The 18,436-nt window shown below is 44.6% G+C and overlaps 1 protein-coding gene across 5 annotated transcripts in view; it reads right to left on the bottom strand.

Moving 5' to 3' along the window:
• cul5b (cullin 5b) overlaps nucleotides 1-18,436 on the bottom strand; it is a 30,617-nt gene that overhangs the window by 6,711 nt on the left and 5,470 nt on the right. For 3 of the 5 annotated variants that reach the window (XM_084177537.1, XM_084177536.1, XM_084177535.1), the window contains exons 5-12: nucleotides 13,366-13,507; nucleotides 12,778-12,923; nucleotides 12,037-12,117; nucleotides 9,265-9,406; nucleotides 7,390-7,520; nucleotides 1,284-1,391; nucleotides 1,002-1,066; nucleotides 198-330 (exon numbers count right to left, since the gene is read on the bottom strand). In XM_084177537.1, coding sequence (XP_084033663.1) covers nucleotides 198-330; nucleotides 1,002-1,066; nucleotides 1,284-1,391; nucleotides 7,390-7,520; nucleotides 9,265-9,406; nucleotides 12,037-12,117; nucleotides 12,778-12,923; nucleotides 13,366-13,507 — 948 coding nt within the window. The remainder of the gene's footprint in view (nucleotides 1-197; nucleotides 331-1,001; nucleotides 1,067-1,283; nucleotides 1,392-7,389; nucleotides 7,521-9,264; nucleotides 9,407-12,036; nucleotides 12,118-12,777; nucleotides 12,924-13,365; nucleotides 13,508-18,436) is intronic. The other 2 variants (XM_084177538.1, XM_084177539.1) reach the window with 1 other exon arrangement.

Genomic DNA, 18,436 nt, shown 5'->3' with positions numbered 1-18,436 from the left:
TTTTCTCATGGATAAACTCGTCCGAAAAACAGTTTACTTGAGATGTACTTTCGGACAATGATGTACGTCATATAGAATTTCATCCGTGTTAATGCATGGGAGTGTGGCCGTAGCCATATGGAAAGCTTGCTGGAGTCATCACCATATCATTACACACACACACCCCCAACCCTCACATACTCCTCCCATCCACATACCACTTCCTTGAGCTTGGCCTCGATCTCCTCAGAGGTGAGTTTCTTGCTGAGCGGGGTTTTCCTCAGCAGCATGTCACAGTAGTTGGCCAGCAGTTCTGGACACTTGGACTCCGGCTGGGTCTTCAGACCCACCCTGACAGACAGACAGCACAGAGGAAGTAGAGCAGTGTCGTAAACACACACGTTCACAATTAACTAATTAAGCAATTAACAGTTCAGAAGTAGTATAAAGAAATGCGTTTAAGTTGTGAAAAAACAAAAGATCACCCCTTTTTCTCCCCAATATCAATCTTGAGTCATCGCTGCAACTCCCCAACGGGCTCGGGAGGCGAAGGTCGAGTCACGCATCCTCCGAAACATGACCCGCCAAACCGCGCTTCTTAACACCCGCCCGCTTAACCCGGAAGCCAGCCGCACCAATGTGTCGGAGGAAACACTGTTCACCTGACGACCGAGGTCAGCCTGCAGGCGCCCAGCCCGCCACAAGGAGTCGCTAGCCAAGTAAAGCCCCCACGGCTAAACCCTCCCCTAACTCGGATGACGCTGGGCCAATTGTGCGCCGCCCTCCCCTAACCCGGACTCCCGATCACGGCCGGTTGTGATACAGCCCGGGATCGAACCCAGGTCTGTAGTGACACCTCTAGCACTGCAATGAAGTGCCTTAGACCACTGCGCCACTCGGGAGGCCACCCACCCGCAGTTTTATCAAGTGCAACGTCAATAAAACTGTGGGAGCATTTAACAGTGTGCAGGAATCCATCTTTAATTCAGTGAAGAAATTAAGGCATACAGAGCGTCTCTTACCCTTTCTGCTTCAGCGGCAGTTCCAATTTAAAAATGGTAGCATCGTTCACAACTGCTTTGTAAGCCTGAGAAAAAGAACATTGGTTAGGTTATGCAGTGACAACCATCAAGTGCAAATACTGTGCACATAGTCATTGACAATGTTGTGTCAATGTTTAACAAACGTTGAAGGAACGTAGGGCTTATAGTCATTGGTAATGTTGAACCAACGTTGGACCAACATTGAAGGAACATTGGGCTTATTGGCAATGTTGGACAAATGTTTCCAAACGTTGTGCTGACCTTGTCCCTAGCTGTGAGGAAGCGAGGGTCGTCCTGAAAGGCATCCTTCACCAGTTTACTGAAGCGGTTGAACAGGGTGAGGAGCTGCTCCACATACTTCTCAGAGTCCTGCTCTCACACACACACAGAGAAAAATAAAATCAGTGGAATGTTTTTCTTTCACCTTCTTTCAGTAACTACAATACAAACGTCATATACAGAGATGGGCAAAAATGACAAAATATAATTAAAAATATCCTAAAGACCAATGTATCAAAATAAAATACTAAATACTTTTGCAAGTACCCCCTTAACCTCAACAACATTCTTGGTAACAAAAGCGTTTTATTTGCTATGACTTTAATATGTGGTTGTTTATCTACTTTAGTTAGAATGCACTGACTAAGTCGCTCTGGACGCTAAATGACCAAAATGCGAATGACTGTTGAAAAGAACACCTTCCTAATATTGACTTGCGTCCCCCCCCCCCCCCCCCCCCCCCCCACGGATGTCCTTTGGGTGGTGGACCATTCTTGATACACAAGGGAAACTGTTGAATGGGAAAAACCCAGCAGTGTCGCAGTTCTTGACATAAACCGGTGTGCCTGGCACCTACTACCATAACCCGTTCAAAGGCACTTAAATATTTTGTCTTGCCCATTCACCCTATGAATAGCACACATACACAATCAATGTCTCAATTATCTCAAGGCTTAAAAATCCTTATTTAACATGTCTCCTCCCCTTCATCAACACTGATTGAAGTGGATTTAACAAGTGACATCAATAAGGGATCATAGCTTTCACCTGGTCAGTCTGTCACAGAAAGAGCAGGTGTTCTTAATGTTTTGTATACTCAGTGTACATTGGACTGTAGTTCAGGCCAGTGAAATACAAATGACATAGTACTCAAAGGTAATTGAAAAACGTATCTCAAATACATGCAATAGAAATACTGCCCATCTCTGGTCATATGTATGTATTTTACATTTCTGTTAGTGTAACGTGTCTGTGTGTGTGCAAATGTGTGTGTGTGCTTCATACAGTGCATTCGGAAAATATTCAGACCCCTTGACTTTTTCCTCATTTTGTTATGTTACAGCCTTATTCTAAAATGGATTCAATATATATATATTTTTTAATCTACACACAATACCCCATAACGACAAAGCGAAAACAGGTTTTTAGAAATGTTTGCAAATGCAAAAATGTCTGCAGCATTCAATGTCCAAGAACACAGTGGCCTCCATCATTCTTAAATGGAAGAAGTTTGGAACCACCAAGACTCTTTCTAGAGCTGGCCGCCTGGCCAAACTGAGCAATCGGTGGAGAAGGGCCTTGGTCAGGGAAGTGATCAAGAACCCGATGGTCAAGCTGACAGAGCTCCAGAGTTCCTCTCTGGAGATTGGAGAACCTTCCAGAAGGACAACCATCTCTGCAGCACTCCACCAATCAGGCCTTTATGGTAGAGTGGCCAGACGGAAGCCACTCCTCAGTAAAAGGCACATGACAGGTCGCTTGGAGTTTACCAAAAGGCACCTAAAGGACTCTAAGACCATGAGAAACAAGATTCTCTGGTTTGATGAAACCAAGATTTAACTATTTGGCCTGAATGCCATGCGTCACTTCTGGATGAAACCTGGCACCATCCCTACAGTGAAGCATGGTGGTGGCAGCATCATGCTGTGGGGATGTTTTTGAGCGGCAGGGACTGGGAGACTAGTCAGGATCGAGGGAAAGATGAACGGAGCAAACTACAGAGAATTCATTGATGAAAACCTGCTCCAGAGCGCTCAGGACCTCAGACTGGGGCGAAGGTTCACCTTCCAACAGGACAACGACCCTAAGCACACAGCCAAGACAACGCATGAGTGGCTTCGGGACAAGTCTCTGAATGTCCTTGAGTGGCCCAGCCAGAGCCCGGACTTGAACCCGATCGAACATTTCTGGAGAGACCTGAAAATAGCTGTGCAGTGACCAGTGGCGGCTCCTGAAAAAATTCTCAGGGGGGGCAATTTTTCTGATGATTTAGGTGACCTACACACATTTAAAAAAAGATATGTCCAGCAACAACATGAAGACAGGGGCAGCATATAAGTCAATACCAGAAGCATTTATTGACTGATCTCAAAAGTGTTGGCTTACCAGGGTTGGTGGAGCCCTCAGTTTCATCTTTGCCTCGCAAAGCTAACTCAAACACTCCGCAAAACTTGTCCACCAGTATCTGTCTTTTTATCTCACGTTGTACATCTCTTAAAGCCTGTCTATCACCCCCAGCATAAACTGCCTTCTTCCTATCAAGTAGTGATTTTAGATGTTTTGATACCCAAGGCTTGTTGTTAGGGAAGATTTTACAGGTCTTAGTAGGCACAACTGACTCAACACAGAAGTTTACATAGTCTGAAATAACCTCTGTGAGTTCATCCAGATCAGAGCTGCTGTCCTCAAATACCTCCCACATTGTACAGTCAAAACACCCCAAGTGATACTGTTGTCATTCCAGATCTGGACAGTTTTAACTGTGGGTTTCTCCCTCTCCAGGAGGCGACAGTAAATTGGCCTGAGGTAGACCACATTGTGGTCTGATGTCCCCAGAGGAGGTCTGGTGGTGGCAGAGAACGCCTTTGGTATTGTCCCATAGCACAAATCAAGAGTCCTATTTTTCCTAGTGTGACATTTCACATACTGATGGTATGTGCGCAAGACTTTGTGCAAGGTACAGTTGTTAAAATCCCCTAAAATAAATTTGGGTGCGTCGGGGGAGATGGATTCCAGTTTCTGTGACAGATTATAAATAATCTCTGATGCCTTTGTTATATTAGCTTTTGGTTGAATGTACACAATGGTAACAAACAATTGGGGGAACTCACGGGGCAGATAGTAAGGTCGCAGTGACACAGAAAGCAGTTCAATGTCGGGGGTACAGAGTCGCTCTCTTACCAGGATCGATTTACACCACTGGTCGCTGACAAGCAGGCAGACGCCCCCGCCGTGAAGTTTCCCTGTGACTGTCAGATCGCGGTCCGCTCTGACCAGGGTGAAGCCGGCCGGCTCCACTTCTCTGTCCGGGACTCTGTCATCCAGCCAAGTCTCAGTAAATGCCAGCAAACAGGCCTCCCGATATTCGTGTTGGAAGCGCAGATTCGCTGACAACTCATCCGCTTTCCCCCTCAGTGACTGGGCATTAATCAGCAAGGTGGTGGGTAAGGGAAGTTTGTTCTTACTTTTTTTTAAGTCGTTGTCTGATTCCCCCGCGTTTTCCACGTTTGCATTTGGGTTTGTAATCCACTCGCAGACAATCAGGTATTAGATGGGCCATTGGGATATCCATCGCGTTCGTATTTGAGTTGCATTGTAGTAAAAACTCCCTGCTGTATTGGATTCCGCTGCCAGCAGCGTTTTCATTATTTAGTCCGTTCGTAGCGGGTATGTACACGATCAACAAGATCAGTCCAACACCGTGACCCCACCACTGGAAATCCATGGTTGGCAGAATGTTTGTAAACTAAGTGTACAAATTAAAAACATAAAATAACGCCACTAAGTGTACAAATTAAAAACATAAGATTAAAAACATAAGATAACGCCACACCAAACGTCACACACACTGCAGGTCGCAACAGAGACCCTGCTACCCGCTCTTTTCTTAGTTACGTTCATGGTTATGTTACGTATGACGAAAGCGCGTAAGTGCAAGCCCTCAGACACCCATAGAGATTGTATTGAAAGCTCTGAAATTTGAAAAAAATAGATTTTACATGGGAGTCTATGACAGACTTCTGGGCGATTTTCAACCTGACTGAAATCGCCCCAAAAGGGGGGGGGGGGCCATTTGAAGCACGACTTTAGCCTGATTGGACATTTAGTGGCAGTGTGGCACTGTGGCAGATCAGACGTCTAGATTACAACACTGATAACTACTGTTGCCGTGATATAATTGATTAGAAAAAAAATCCCTTCCTTTTCCCGTTTGGCAGTGCGTCGCCCATATCGCCCTATTGAACACACCGCCCCTGGCAGTGACGCTCCCCATCCAACCTGACAGAGCTTGACAGGATCTGCAGAGAAGAATGGGAGAAACTCCCTAAAAACAGGTGTGCCAAGCTTGTAGCGTCATACCCAAGAAGACTCGAGGCTGTAATCACTGCCAAAGTTTCTTCAACAAAGTACTGAGTAAAGGGTCTGAATACTTATGTAAATGTGATATTTCAGTTTTGTATTTTTAATAAATTAGCAAAAAGTTCAAAAAAACTGTTTTCGCTTTGTCATTATGGGGTATTGTGTGTAGATTGATGAGGGGGGAAAACAATTTCATCCATTTTAGAATAAGGCTGTAACGTAACAAAATGTGGAAAAGTCAAGGGGTCTGAATACTTTCCGAATGCACTGTATGTGGGGAAGTTGCAAGTGTGTGTGTGAGCATGACAGTATATGTGTGTGTGAGCATGAGTGTACGTGTGTGAGAAACGTATGTATGTATATACAGTGGGGAGAACAAGTATTTGATACACTGCCGATTTTGCAGGTTTTCCTACTTACAAAGCATGTAGAGGTCTGTCATTTTTATCATAGGTACACTTCAACTGTGAGAGACGGAATCTAAAACAAAAATCCAGAAAATCACATTGTATGATTTTTAAGTAATTAATTTGCATTTTATTGCATGACATGAGTATTTGATACCTCAGAAAAGCAGAACTTAATATTTGGTACAGAAACCTGTTTGCAATTACAGAGATCATACGTTTCCTGTAGGTCTTGACCAGGTTTGCACACACTGCAGCAGGGATTTTGGCCCACTCCTCCATACAGACCTTCTCCAGATCCTTCAGGTTTCGGGGCTGTCGCTGGGCAATACGGACTTTCAGCTCCCTCCAAAGATTTTCTATTGGGTTCAGGTCTGGAGACTGGCTAGGCCACTCCAGGACCTTGAGATGCTTCTTACGGAGCCACTCCTTAGTTGCCCTGGCTGTGTGTTTCGGGTCGTTGTCATGCTGGAAGAGCCAGCCACGACCCATCTTCAATGCTCTTACTGAGGGAAGGAGGTTGTTGGCCAAGATCTCGCGATACATGGCCCCATCCATCCTCCCCTCAATACGGTGCAGTCGTCCTGTCCCCTTTGTGGAAAAGCATCCCCAAAGAATGATGTTTCCACCTCCATGCTTCACAGTTGGGATGGTGTTCTTGGGGTTGTACTCATCCTTCTTCTTCCTCCAAACACAGCGAGTGGAGTTTAGACCAAAAAGCTCTATTTTTTGTCTCATCAGACCACATGACCTTCTCCCATTCCTCCTCTGGATCATCCAGATGGTCATTGGCAAACTTCAGACGGGCCTGGACATGCGCTGGCTTGAGCAGGGGGACCTTGCGTGCGCTGCAGGATTTTAATCCATGACGGCGTAGTGTGTTACTAATGGTTTTCTTTGAGACTGTGGTCCCAGCTCTCTTCAGGTCATTGACCAGGTCCTGCCGTATAGTTCTGGGCTGATCCCTCACCTTCCTCATGATCATTGATGCCCCACGAGGTGAGATCTTGACAGGAGCCCCAGACCGAGGGTGATTGACCGTCATCTTGATCTTCTTCCATTTTCTAATAATTGCGCCAACAGTTGTTGCCTTCTCACCAAGCTGCTTGCCTATTGTCCTGTAGCCCATCCCAGCCTTGTGCAGGTCTACAATTTTATCCCTGATGTCCTTACACAGCTCTCTGGTCTTGGCCATTGTGGAGAGGTTGGAGTCTGTTTGATTGAGTGTGTGGACAGGTGTCTTTTATACAGGTAACGAGTTCAAACATGTGCAGTTAATACAGGTAATGAGTGGAGAACAGGAGGGCTTTTTAAAGAAAAACTAACAGGTCTGTGAGAGCTGGAATTCTTCCTGGTTGGTAGGTGATCAAATACTTATGTCATGCAATAAAATGCAAATTAATTACTTAAAAATAATACAATGTGATTTTCTGGATTTTTGTTTTAGATTCCGTCTCTCACAGTTGAAGTGTACCTATGATAAAAATTACAGACCTCTACATGCTTTGTAAGTAGGAAAACCTGCAAAATCGGCAGTGTATCAAATACTTGTTCTCCCCACTGTATGTGTGTGTGTGTGTGTGTGTTTGTGTAGCACTCACCGAGGTGATGGTCTCGGCGGAGGCCATCATGTCGGCCAGCCCAGCAGACATTATGTGGTTCTCTAGGTCCTTCAGCATGGGTTCGATGCCACTGGGCACCTTGTCCATCAGAGAGAACATGAGGTGGAGCTCTAGGAGGGGGAGAACTACAGTCAAACACTGTCCATAGTAAGTTACTAAGGCTATAGTCTATAGATTCTACATTGAACAAAAATATAAACGCAACATGTAAAGTGTTGGTCCCATGTTTCATGAGCTGAAAGAAAAGATCCCCGAAATTTTCCATCCACACAAAAAGCATATTTCTCTCAAATTTTGTGCACACATTTGTTTACATCCCTGTTACTGAACATTGCTCCTTTGCCAAGATAATCTATCCACCTGAGAGGTGTGGCATATAAAGAATCTGATTAAACAGCATGATCATTACACAGGTGCACCTTGTGCTGGGGACAATAAAAGGACCAGCCACCCGGACAGCTGATGAAACTGTGCATTTGCACAATCGAAGAATTTCTGCACAAACTGTCAGCAAACGTCTCAGGTAAGCTCATCTGCGTGCTCGTCATCCTCACTAGGGTCTTGACCGGACTGCAGTTCGGCGTTGTAACCGACTTCAGTGGGCAAATGCTCACCTTCGATGGCCACTGGCACGCTAGAGCAGTGTGCTCTTCACGGATGAATCCCAGTTTCAACTGTACCGGGCAGATGGCGTCGTGTGGGCGATCGGTTTGCTGATGTCAACGTTGTGAACAGAGTGCCCCACGGTGGCTGTGGAGTTATGGTATGGACAGGCATAAGCTACGGACAATTAACACAATTGCACTTTACCGATGGCAATTTGAATGCACAGAGATATGGTGACGAGATCCTGAGGCCCATTGTCGTACCATTTATCCGCTGCCATCACCTCGTTTCAGCATGATAATGTACGGCCCCATGTCGCAAGGATCTGTACACAATTCCTGGAAGCTGAAAATGGCCCAGTTCTTCCACGGCCTGCAAACTCACCAGACATGTCACCCATTGAGCATGTTTGTGATCCTCTGGATCGACGTGAATGACAGCGTGTTCCAGTTCCCGCCAATATCCAGCAACTTCGCACAGCCATTGAAGAGGAGACAACATTCCACAGGCCACAATCAACAGCCAGATCAATTCTATGCGAAGGAGATGTGTCGCGCTGCATGAGGCAAATGGTGGTCACACCAGATACTGACTGGTTTTCTAATCCACTCCCCTGCATATCTGTATTCCCAGTCATTAGGGCCTAATGGATTCATGTCAATTGACTGAATTCCTTGTATGAACTGTAACTCAGTACAATCTTTGAAATTGTTGATGTTGCATTTATATTTTTGTTCAGTGTCATTTTCTACTTGTAGATTATAGTATAGATAGAACAAGGGGTATGCAGCAGTGTTTGGGGCCCGGATTTAAATACCCCATCTTTAGGGGTTGGTTTCCATTGATTGATTCTCCATTGAAAATGCTTTTTAGTCTAGGACTAGGCTTAAATCAGTGTCCTGGAAATCAGCCCTAGAAGTTCTAAACATCACAGTGGTGGTATACTGCCAGGGTTAGGAAGCAATTTTTAGATCTTACTGCTACACACCATAAACTGAGACGTTCTACAAAGACACATTGGTTAATACTGACACACACGCAGGTAGACTACCGGTTACAACTATAAGGACACACACAATACAAGGTGGGTTTGTGGTCAGACACTGATGTTTGGGGGGGTAATGTTGTTGACAACATGTTGACTGACACACACGGAATGGGCAAAGACAGCGGTTGGTTGGTGGACGTGGACAAATTGAAACAGGAAGTGGAGTGGAGGACGGCAAGGTCATTTCCTGGTTTGCAAACCTGAGCTGGCCGAGCCTTTGGTGCCAGGAGCGCTCCGTCCGTACTCACTCTCTGTCTCATTTCGCTTGATCATGCCTGGACACTCGGCCAAGATGGTCTCCTTGAAGGACGTCACCAGGGCGTTCACGCAACACTCCATCAGCTGAGGGGGGGAACAGAAAACCGTGGGTCGCTCATATCACAAATAATAAATAAACAAATCTAATTTATTATAACTAACTTTTTATATCAGCATTTGCCACAAAGTGGGTTAACACAAGGAATAAAAAATTACTCCGCCATTTTTAAAGCCATGCCCTCCTCCCTTCTTGACTTTTCCTAAATAACACTGTCGTTGTTAGAATCTTAATATTACAAACAGAACTGGAATTATAACAAGTTTTAGGAAGGAATGTCAATTTTTGTAATGGTGAGTTGATGAGAGAGGGGAAGCGAACGATGCATGAATATATAAATTGCCAATTTCGAATGAAGAACAGGGCGGGCCATTCTATTGTATTGGTATATTCTAATTATAATCCCAAAATGGTCTATACCCTATATCAGTCCACTGAATCCAAGCAGTCTTATCAGTCTACTCTAGCCTACTTAGAGTACATAGTGAGAGTGCGTAATTTACAATGACAAGAAGACCAAGACGAATGGATGCACATGCTGCGTTAGCGTTGCTACAAAATCTGAATGAAAACGACTCGTGGTGGGGAAGATATACAGTGCATTCGGAAAGTATTCAGACGCCTTGACTTTTTCAACATTTTGTTGCCTTATTCTAAAATGAAAAACATTTTACAATCTCAATCTACACACAATACCCAATGATGACAAAAGAAAAAACAGGTTTAGACATTTTTGCACATTTATTAAAAATAATAATAATACATTTACATAAGTATTCAGACCCTTTACAGTACTTTGTTGAAGAACCTTCGAAAGCAATTACAGCCTGGATTCTTCTTGGGTATGACGCTACAAGCTTGGCACACCTGTATTTGGGGAGGTCCTCCCATTCTTCTCTGCAGATCCTCTCAAGCTCTGTCAGGTTGGATGGGGAGCATCGCTAAACAGCTATTTTCAGGTCTCTCCAGAGATGTTCGATCGGGTACAAGTCCGGGCTCTGGCTGGGCCATTCAAGGACATTCAGAGACTTGCCTTGAAGCCACACTTGCGTTGTCTTGTCTGTGTGGAAGGTGAGCGCTCTGGAGCAGGTTTCCATCAAGGATATCGCTGTAGTTTGCTCCGTTCATCTTTCCCTCGATCCTGACTAGTCTCCCAGTCCCTGCCGCTGAAAAATTGATGGTGCCAGGTTTCCTCCAGACGTGATGCTTGCCATTCAGGCCAAAGTGTTCAATATTGGTTTCTTCAGACCAGAGAATCTTGTTTCTCATGGTCTGAGTCCTTTAGGTGCCTTTTAGCAAACTCCAAGTGGGCTGTCATGTGCCTTTTACTGAGGAGTGGCTTCCATCTGGCACCTCTACCATAAAGACCTGATTGGTGGAGTGCTGCAGAGATGGTTGTCCTTCTGGAAGATTTACCCATCTCCACAGAGGAACTCTGGAGCTCTGTCAGAGTGACCAAGGCCCTTCTCCCCCGATTGATCAGTTTGGCCGGACGGCCAGCTCTAGGAAGAGTCTTGGTGGTTCCAAACATTTTCCATTTAAGAATGATGAAGGCCACTGTGTTCTTGGGGACCTTCAATGCTGCAGATATGTTTTGGTACCCTTCCCCAGATCTGTGCCTCGACACAATCCTGTCTCAGAGCTCTACGGACAATTCCTTCGACCTCATGGCTTGGTTTTTGTTCTGACATGCACTGTCAACTGTGGGACCTTATATAGGCAGGTGTGTGCCTTTCCAAATCATGTCCAATCAATTGAATTTACCACAGGTGGACTCCAATCAAGTTGTAGAAACATCTCAAGGATGATCAATGGAAACAGAATGCACCTGAGCTCAATTTCGAGTCTCATAGCAAAGGGTCTGAATACTTATATAAATGTGATATTTCAGGGTTTATTTGTATAAATTTGCAACAATTTCTAAAAACCTGTTTTCACTTTGTCATTATGGGGTATTGTGTGTAGATTATTGAACCTACACCTCTGAGGCCTAAGCGCAAAACCCCACAGAAATGTGCGCCCTGAGCAGGTGCCTGCGCCACCACCAAATGAAAATGGTGAGACAGGAAAGGAGGCACCGTTGGATAGAACAAGCCGGTGACAATGCTACAGGCCGATTATCAGCACAAAATGTCATCACAGAAAGCAGACCCTACATCTCAAGCAAAAAACATCAGCAGCAACACACTTACCAGCTTTCGTTGTTTATGTGACATGGACATGCTCCAACTGATGCCATTGTGTGAAGACACACACCATGTAAGCACGAGCTGACACTAATTTACTATTTTGGACTGCTGTCATATCGACACATTCATTTTAATGCCATTATTGCTTTTGTGCTAATTTTCACAATTTATGAAGCACACTTGGCGCTTATAGTAATGTTTAGACTACTGACGTTTTCATTTGACAGCGTGTCTTGCTGACCGTGCGCCTTGGTGGTTGAGGTATTTTTGTTTTGTTATAAAAATCAGTAAAAACGTTTGAAACGGAAACAGTGAAATTGTTACAGTAGCACCTCCTTCGTTTCAAAAGTGTTGTGTTCTAATGAACATGGCCCTGCTCTGAATGCGAGGGCTCCCCCACTTTATATACAGACAATACTACAGCCCATAGTAGTCACACAGAAGTGGTGGGGATATAATATACTCACTGCTTGTACAGAGTTACATTCCCGTCTCGTCTCCAAGTAGCGCAGCGCCCGTTTCTCCTCCTCTCTCAACTTGGCGTCTGCCTGTTAGAACACACACACACAAGTTGGTTTCACCTCAGATGGATAGCCTAGCTTACAGACAGACACAGTCTAGGCCCTGGAGCAAGTTTCTGAGAAATAGGTTTGCAAAATTCTGGTAACTTTCCCCAAATTCTCAGGTTTTCCAGAAATCCCAGGAGGAGGATTCCCTGCTTATTTTTTCCATCCGGGATTTCTGGAAAACCTGGGATTTAGGGAATGTTACCAGAATTTTACAGCCTACTGAGAAATCACAAAGAAACAGTATGTCTCATTCAGATCATTTTTTATTTGTTTTGACCGCTGTCATCACTGAATTCCAAAACAAACCTGAGGCACTCCTGTAGATCTGAAAGGAGTGGATAGGTTTAAGCAGTGTAGTCATTGCTTCAAATTGCCTTCCAATTGGCTGTTCGGGATTTGCGCCATATGGCTTACACCTATGCAATCATTTCAAATCTGCATGAGCACCTGAGGGGTATGGACTAGGTTCGTCCATTTGGAATTCAACTTATAACTCGTCATGTGATGTATGATAACAGAGGAGAGTGGCTGTCATGGAGACAGAGGGTCCTTTTTTAGGGACCAGAATTTCTGGAAAAACATCTGAGAAGGTTGGAAAAGTTACAGGAGTTGTACAACCCTAATCCTGGTACTACTCACGTATTTCATGTAGTTCTGGACTCCATTCTGCTGCAGGTAGGAGGGGGCCTGTGTTCTGTAGAACCTCTCGGTGGAGTCCATGTAGGCCTTCTCAAAGTTATCTCTGTAAATCTGCAACTTGTCGTCCGGGTTTGAGCACAGGTTCACTGCAGAGGGAAGACAGGGAAGGAGGTCCCCAGGGGCCAAGTATATTAGCACGCAACGTTTTATAACGTTTTGCAACAGGAAACGGAAATGTGCATTTCTTATTGGATGAGTCCAATTAGTCCTTTCCGGTTTCAGTACGTTTTCTTCCATTTGGTGTGTTATGAACACTACCCAGGAGGATTATAGGCATCTTTGTGGTGTGGGGTTAAGAGTTAATTTCTCTCGTTCACACTACATAGCTAAATCCTAACTCGTAGTAGCTAACATTTTCACGTACATCCTGCATCAATGTCATTGCGGGCTTCACACCAAAATCTACATCTTCCCAATTTGGCACAGAGATTCGGTGAATCATCCAATGGTATTGTCTGCATACACCACAGTCGTGTTCATTAGGCACCATTCTCTCCCAGCTTAAGGAGACAGTATTGTTTTGCTCACCGTAGGACTCCCTGACGCCAATGACCAGCTGAGAGTCGAAGGCCTCCCCCAGGCGCTCGGCGTGCACCAGCTTCATGGCGCTGTCCTGCAGCCTGTTCTTGATGTTGGAGAAGATGGACTCGTTCCACGTGTCCAGCATGAGCTGAAGACACAGAAGATGACGATTAGACCATGGCTTTATTATTTCAATTGCCTGATAAAAATCGTAGAAATAGTTGTATGTTGCGTTTATATTTTTGTTCAGCGTAGATGTGTGCATGTACAGTGCATTCGAAAGTATTCAGACCCCTTGACTTTTTCCAAATGTTGTTGTTACAGCCTTATTCTAAAATGGATTAAATAAAATATTTCCTCATCAATCTACACAAAATACCCCATAATGACACAGTGAAAACAGGTTTAGATATTTATGAGACTCTAAATTGAGCTCTGGTGCATCCTGTTTCCATTGATCATCCTTGAGATGTTTCTAGAACTTGATTGGGGTTCACCTGTGGTAAATTCAATCGATTGGACATGATTTGGAAAGGCACACACCTGTCTATATAAGGTCCCACAGTTGACAGTGCATGTCAAAGCAAAAACCAGGCCATGAGGTCGAAGGAATTGTCCGTAGAGCTCCGAGACAGGATTATGTCGAGGCACAGATCTGGGGGAGGGTACCAAAAAATATCTGCAGCATTGAAGGTTCACAAGAACACAGTGGCCTCCATCATTCCTAAATGGAAGAAGTTAGGAACCACCAAGACTCTTCCTAGAGCTAGCCGCCCGGCCAAACTGAGCAATCGGGGAGAAGGGCCTTGGTCAGGGAGGTGACCAAGAACCTGGTGGTCACTCAGAGAGCTCCTCTGTGGAGATGGGAGAACCTTCCAGAAGGACAACCATCTCTGAAGCACTCCACCAAACAGGCCTCTATGGTAGAGTGGCCAGACGGAAGTCACTCCTCAGTAGAAGGCACATGACAGCCTGCTTGGAGTTTGCCAAAAGGCACCTAAAGGACTCTCAGACCATGAGAAACAAGATTCTCTGGTCTGATAAAACCAAGATTGAACTCTTTGGCCTGAATGCCAAGCGTCACGTCTGGAGGAAACCTGGCACCATCCCTACGGTGAAGCACGGTGGTGGCAGCATGCTGTGGGGATGTTTTCAGCGGAAGGGACTGGGAGACTACTCAGGATCGAGGGAAAGATGAACGGAGCAAACTACAGAGACATCCTTGATGAAAACCTGCTCCAGAGTGCTCAGTACCTAAGACTGGGGTGAAGATTCATCTTCCTACAGGACAACGACCATAAGCACACAGCCAAGACAACGCAGGAGTGGCTTAGGGACAAGTCTCTAATTGTCCTTAAGTGGCCCAGCCAGAGCCCGGACTTGAACCCGATCGAACATCTCTGGAGAGATCTGAAAATAGCTGTGCAGTGACGCTCCCCATCCAACCTGACAGAGCTTAAGAGGGTCTGCAGAGAAGAATGGGAGAAACTCCAAATACAGGTTTGCCAAGCTTGTAGAGTCATACCCAAGAATACTCAAGGCTGTAATCACTGCCAAAGTGCTTCAACAAAGTACTGAGTAAAGGGTCTGAATACTTATGTAAATGTTATTTCAGGGGGTTTTTAATGTCTAAAAACCTGTTTTTGCTTTGTCATTATGGGGTATTGTGTGTAGATTGATGAGGGAAAAAAACATTTTAATCGATTTTAGAATAAGGCTGTAACGTAATTTTTTTTTGAAAAAGTGAATGGGTCTGAATACTTTCCGAATGCACTGTATGTATGTATGTATGTATAAACTCAGCAAAAAAAGAACATTTCGTAAAAATCCAAATAACTTTACAGATTTTCATTGTAAAGGCTTTAAACACTGTTTCCCATGCTTGTTCAATGAACCATAAACAATTAATGAACATGCACCTGTGGAACGATCGTTAAGACACTAACAGCTTACAGACGGTAGGCAATTAAGGTCACAGTTATGAAAACTTAGGACACTAAAGAGGCCTTTCTACTGACTCCAAAAGAAAGATGCCCAGGGTCCCTGCTCATCTGCGTGAACGTGCCTTGCATGCTGCAAGGATGTGGCCAGGGCAATAAATTGCAATGTCCGTACCGTGAGACACCTAAGACAGCGCTACAGAGAGACAGGATGGACAGCTGATTGTCCTCGCAGTGGCAGACCACGTGTAACAACACCTGCACAGGATTGGTACATCCGAACATCACACCTGCGGGACAGGTACAGGATGGCTACAACAACTGCCCGAGTTACACCAGGAACGCACAATCCCTCCACCAGTGCTCAGACTGTCTGCAATAGGCTGAGAGAGGCTGGACTAAGGGCTTGTAGGCCTGTTGTAAGGCAGGTTCTCACCAGACATCACCGACAACAACTTCGCCTATGGGCACAAACCCACTGTCGCTGGACCAGACAGGACTGGCAAAAAGTGCTATTCACTGACGAGTCACGGTTTTGTCTCACATGGGATGAAGGTCGGATTTGCGTTTATCGTCGAAGGAATGAGCGTTACACCGAGCCTGTACTCTGGAGTGGGATCGATTTGGAGGTGGAGGGTCTGTCATGGTCTGGTGCGGTGTGTCACAGCATCATCGGACTGAGCTTGTTGTCATCGCAGGCAATCTCAACGCTGTGCGTTACAGGGAAGACATCCTCCTCCCTCATGTGGTACCCTTCCTGCAGGCTCATCCTGACATGACCCTCCAGCATGACAATGCCACCAGCCATATTGCTCGTTCTGTGCGTGATTTCCTGCAAGACAGGAATGTCAGTGTTCTGCCATGGCCAGCGAAGAGCCTGGATCTCAATCCCATTGAGCACGTCTGGGACCTGTTGGATCGGAGGGTGAGGGCTAGGGCCATTCCCCCTAGAAATGTCCGGGAACTTGCAGGTGCCTTGGTGGAAAAGTGGGGTAACATCTCACAGCAAGAACAGGCAAATCTGGTGCAGTCCATGAGGAGGAGACGCACTGCAGTACTTAATGCAGCTGGTGGCCACACCAGATATTGGCTGTTACTTTTGATTTTGACCCCCCCCTCTTTGTTCAGGGACACATTATTCAATTTCTGTTAGTCACATGTCTGTGGAACTTGTTCAGTTTATGCCTCAGTTGTTGAATCTTGCTATGTTCATACAAATATTTACACATGTTAAGTTTGCTGAAAATAAACGCAGTTGACAGTGAGAGGACGTTTCTTTTTTTGCTGAATTTATGTACAGTTGAAGTCGGAAGTTTACATACACCTTAGCCAAATACATTTTAACTCAGTTTTTTCACAATTCCTGACATTTAAGTAAATATTCCCTGTCTTAGGTCAGTTAGGATCACCACTTTATTTTAAGAATGTGAAATGTCAGAATAATTGTAGAGAGAACTATTTATTTCAGCTTTTATTTCTTTCATCACATTCCCAGTGGGTCAGAAGTTTACATACACCCAATTAGTATTTGGTAGCATTGCCTTTAAATTGTTTAACTTGGGTCAAACGTTTCGGGTAGCCTTCCACAAGCTTCCCACAATAAGTTGGGTGAATTTTGGCCCATTCCTCCTGACAGAGCTGGTGTAACTGAGTCAGGTTTGTAGGCCTCCTTGCTCGCACACGCTTTTTCAGTTCTGTCCACAAATTTTCTATAGGATTGAGTTCAGGGCTTTGTGATGGCCACTCCAATACCTTGACTTTGTTGTCCTTAAGCCATTTTGCCACAACTTTGGAAGTATGCTTGGGGTCATTGTCCATTTGGAAGACCCATTTGTGACCAAGCTTTAACTTCCTGACTGATGTCTTGAGATATATATATATATATATATATATATATCCACATAATTTTCCTTCCTCATGATGCAATCTATTTTGTGAAGTGCACCAGTCCCTCCTGCAGCAAAGCACCCCCACAGCATGATGCTGCCACCCCCGTGCTTCACGGTTGGGATGGTGTTCTTCGGCTTGCAAGCAACCCCCTTTTTCCTCCAAACATAACAACGGTCATTATGGCCAAACAGTTCTATTTTTGTTTCATCAGACCAGAGGACATTTCTCCAAAAAGTACGATCTTTGTCCCCATGTGCAGTTGCAAACTGTAGTCTGGCTTTTTTATGGCTGTTTTGGAGCAGTGGCTTCTTCCTTGCTGAGCGGCCTTTCAGGTTATGTCGATATAGGACTAATTTTACTGTGGATATAGATACTTTTGTACCTGTTTCCTCCAGCATCTTCACAAGGTCCTTTGCTGTTGTTCTGGGATTGATTTGCACTTTTCGCACCAAAGTACGTTCATCTCTAGGAGAAAGAATGCGTCTCCTTCCTGAGCGGTATGACGGCTGCGTGGTCCCATGGTGTTTATACTTGCGTACTATTGTTTGTACAGATGAACGTGGTACCTTCAGGCGTTTGGAAATTGCTCCCAAGGATGAACCAGACTTGTGGAGGTCTACAATTTTTCTTCTGAGGTCTTGGCTGATTTATTTTGATTTTCCCATGATGTCAAGCAAAGAGGCACTGAGTTTGAAAGTAGGCCTTGAAATACATCCACAGGTACACCTCCAATTGACTCAAATGATGTCAATTAGCCTATCAGAAGCTTCTAAAGCCATGACATTTTCTGGAATTTTCCAAGCTATTTAAAGGCACAGTCAACTTAGTGTATGTAAACTTCTGACCCACTGGAATTGTGATACAGTGAATTATAAGTGAAATAATCTGTCTGTAAACAATTGTTGTAAAAATTAATTGTGTCATGCACAAAGTAGATGTCCTAACCAACTTGCCAAAACTATAGTTTGTTAACAAGACATTTGTGGAGTGGTAGAAAAACGAGTTTTAATGACTCCAACCTAAGTGTATGTAAAGTTCCGACTTCAACTGTATGTACACACAGTACCAAAAACTTTTGGACACACCTACTCATTCAAGGGTTTTTCTTTATTTTTACTATTTTCTACATTGGGATATTTTATTTCAGCTCATGAAACATTGGATCAACACTTTACATGTTGCGTTTCCATTTGTATTTTTGCTATATCTAGTGCCTTGCACAAGGGCACAACGACAGGAGATGGCAT

This window comes from Coregonus lavaretus, assembly GCF_964263955.1.
Source record: "Coregonus lavaretus genome assembly, chromosome: 15".
Taxonomy (NCBI): domain Eukaryota; kingdom Metazoa; phylum Chordata; class Actinopteri; order Salmoniformes; family Salmonidae; genus Coregonus; species Coregonus lavaretus.
This window is presented reverse-complemented; position numbering and strand designations above follow the sequence as displayed.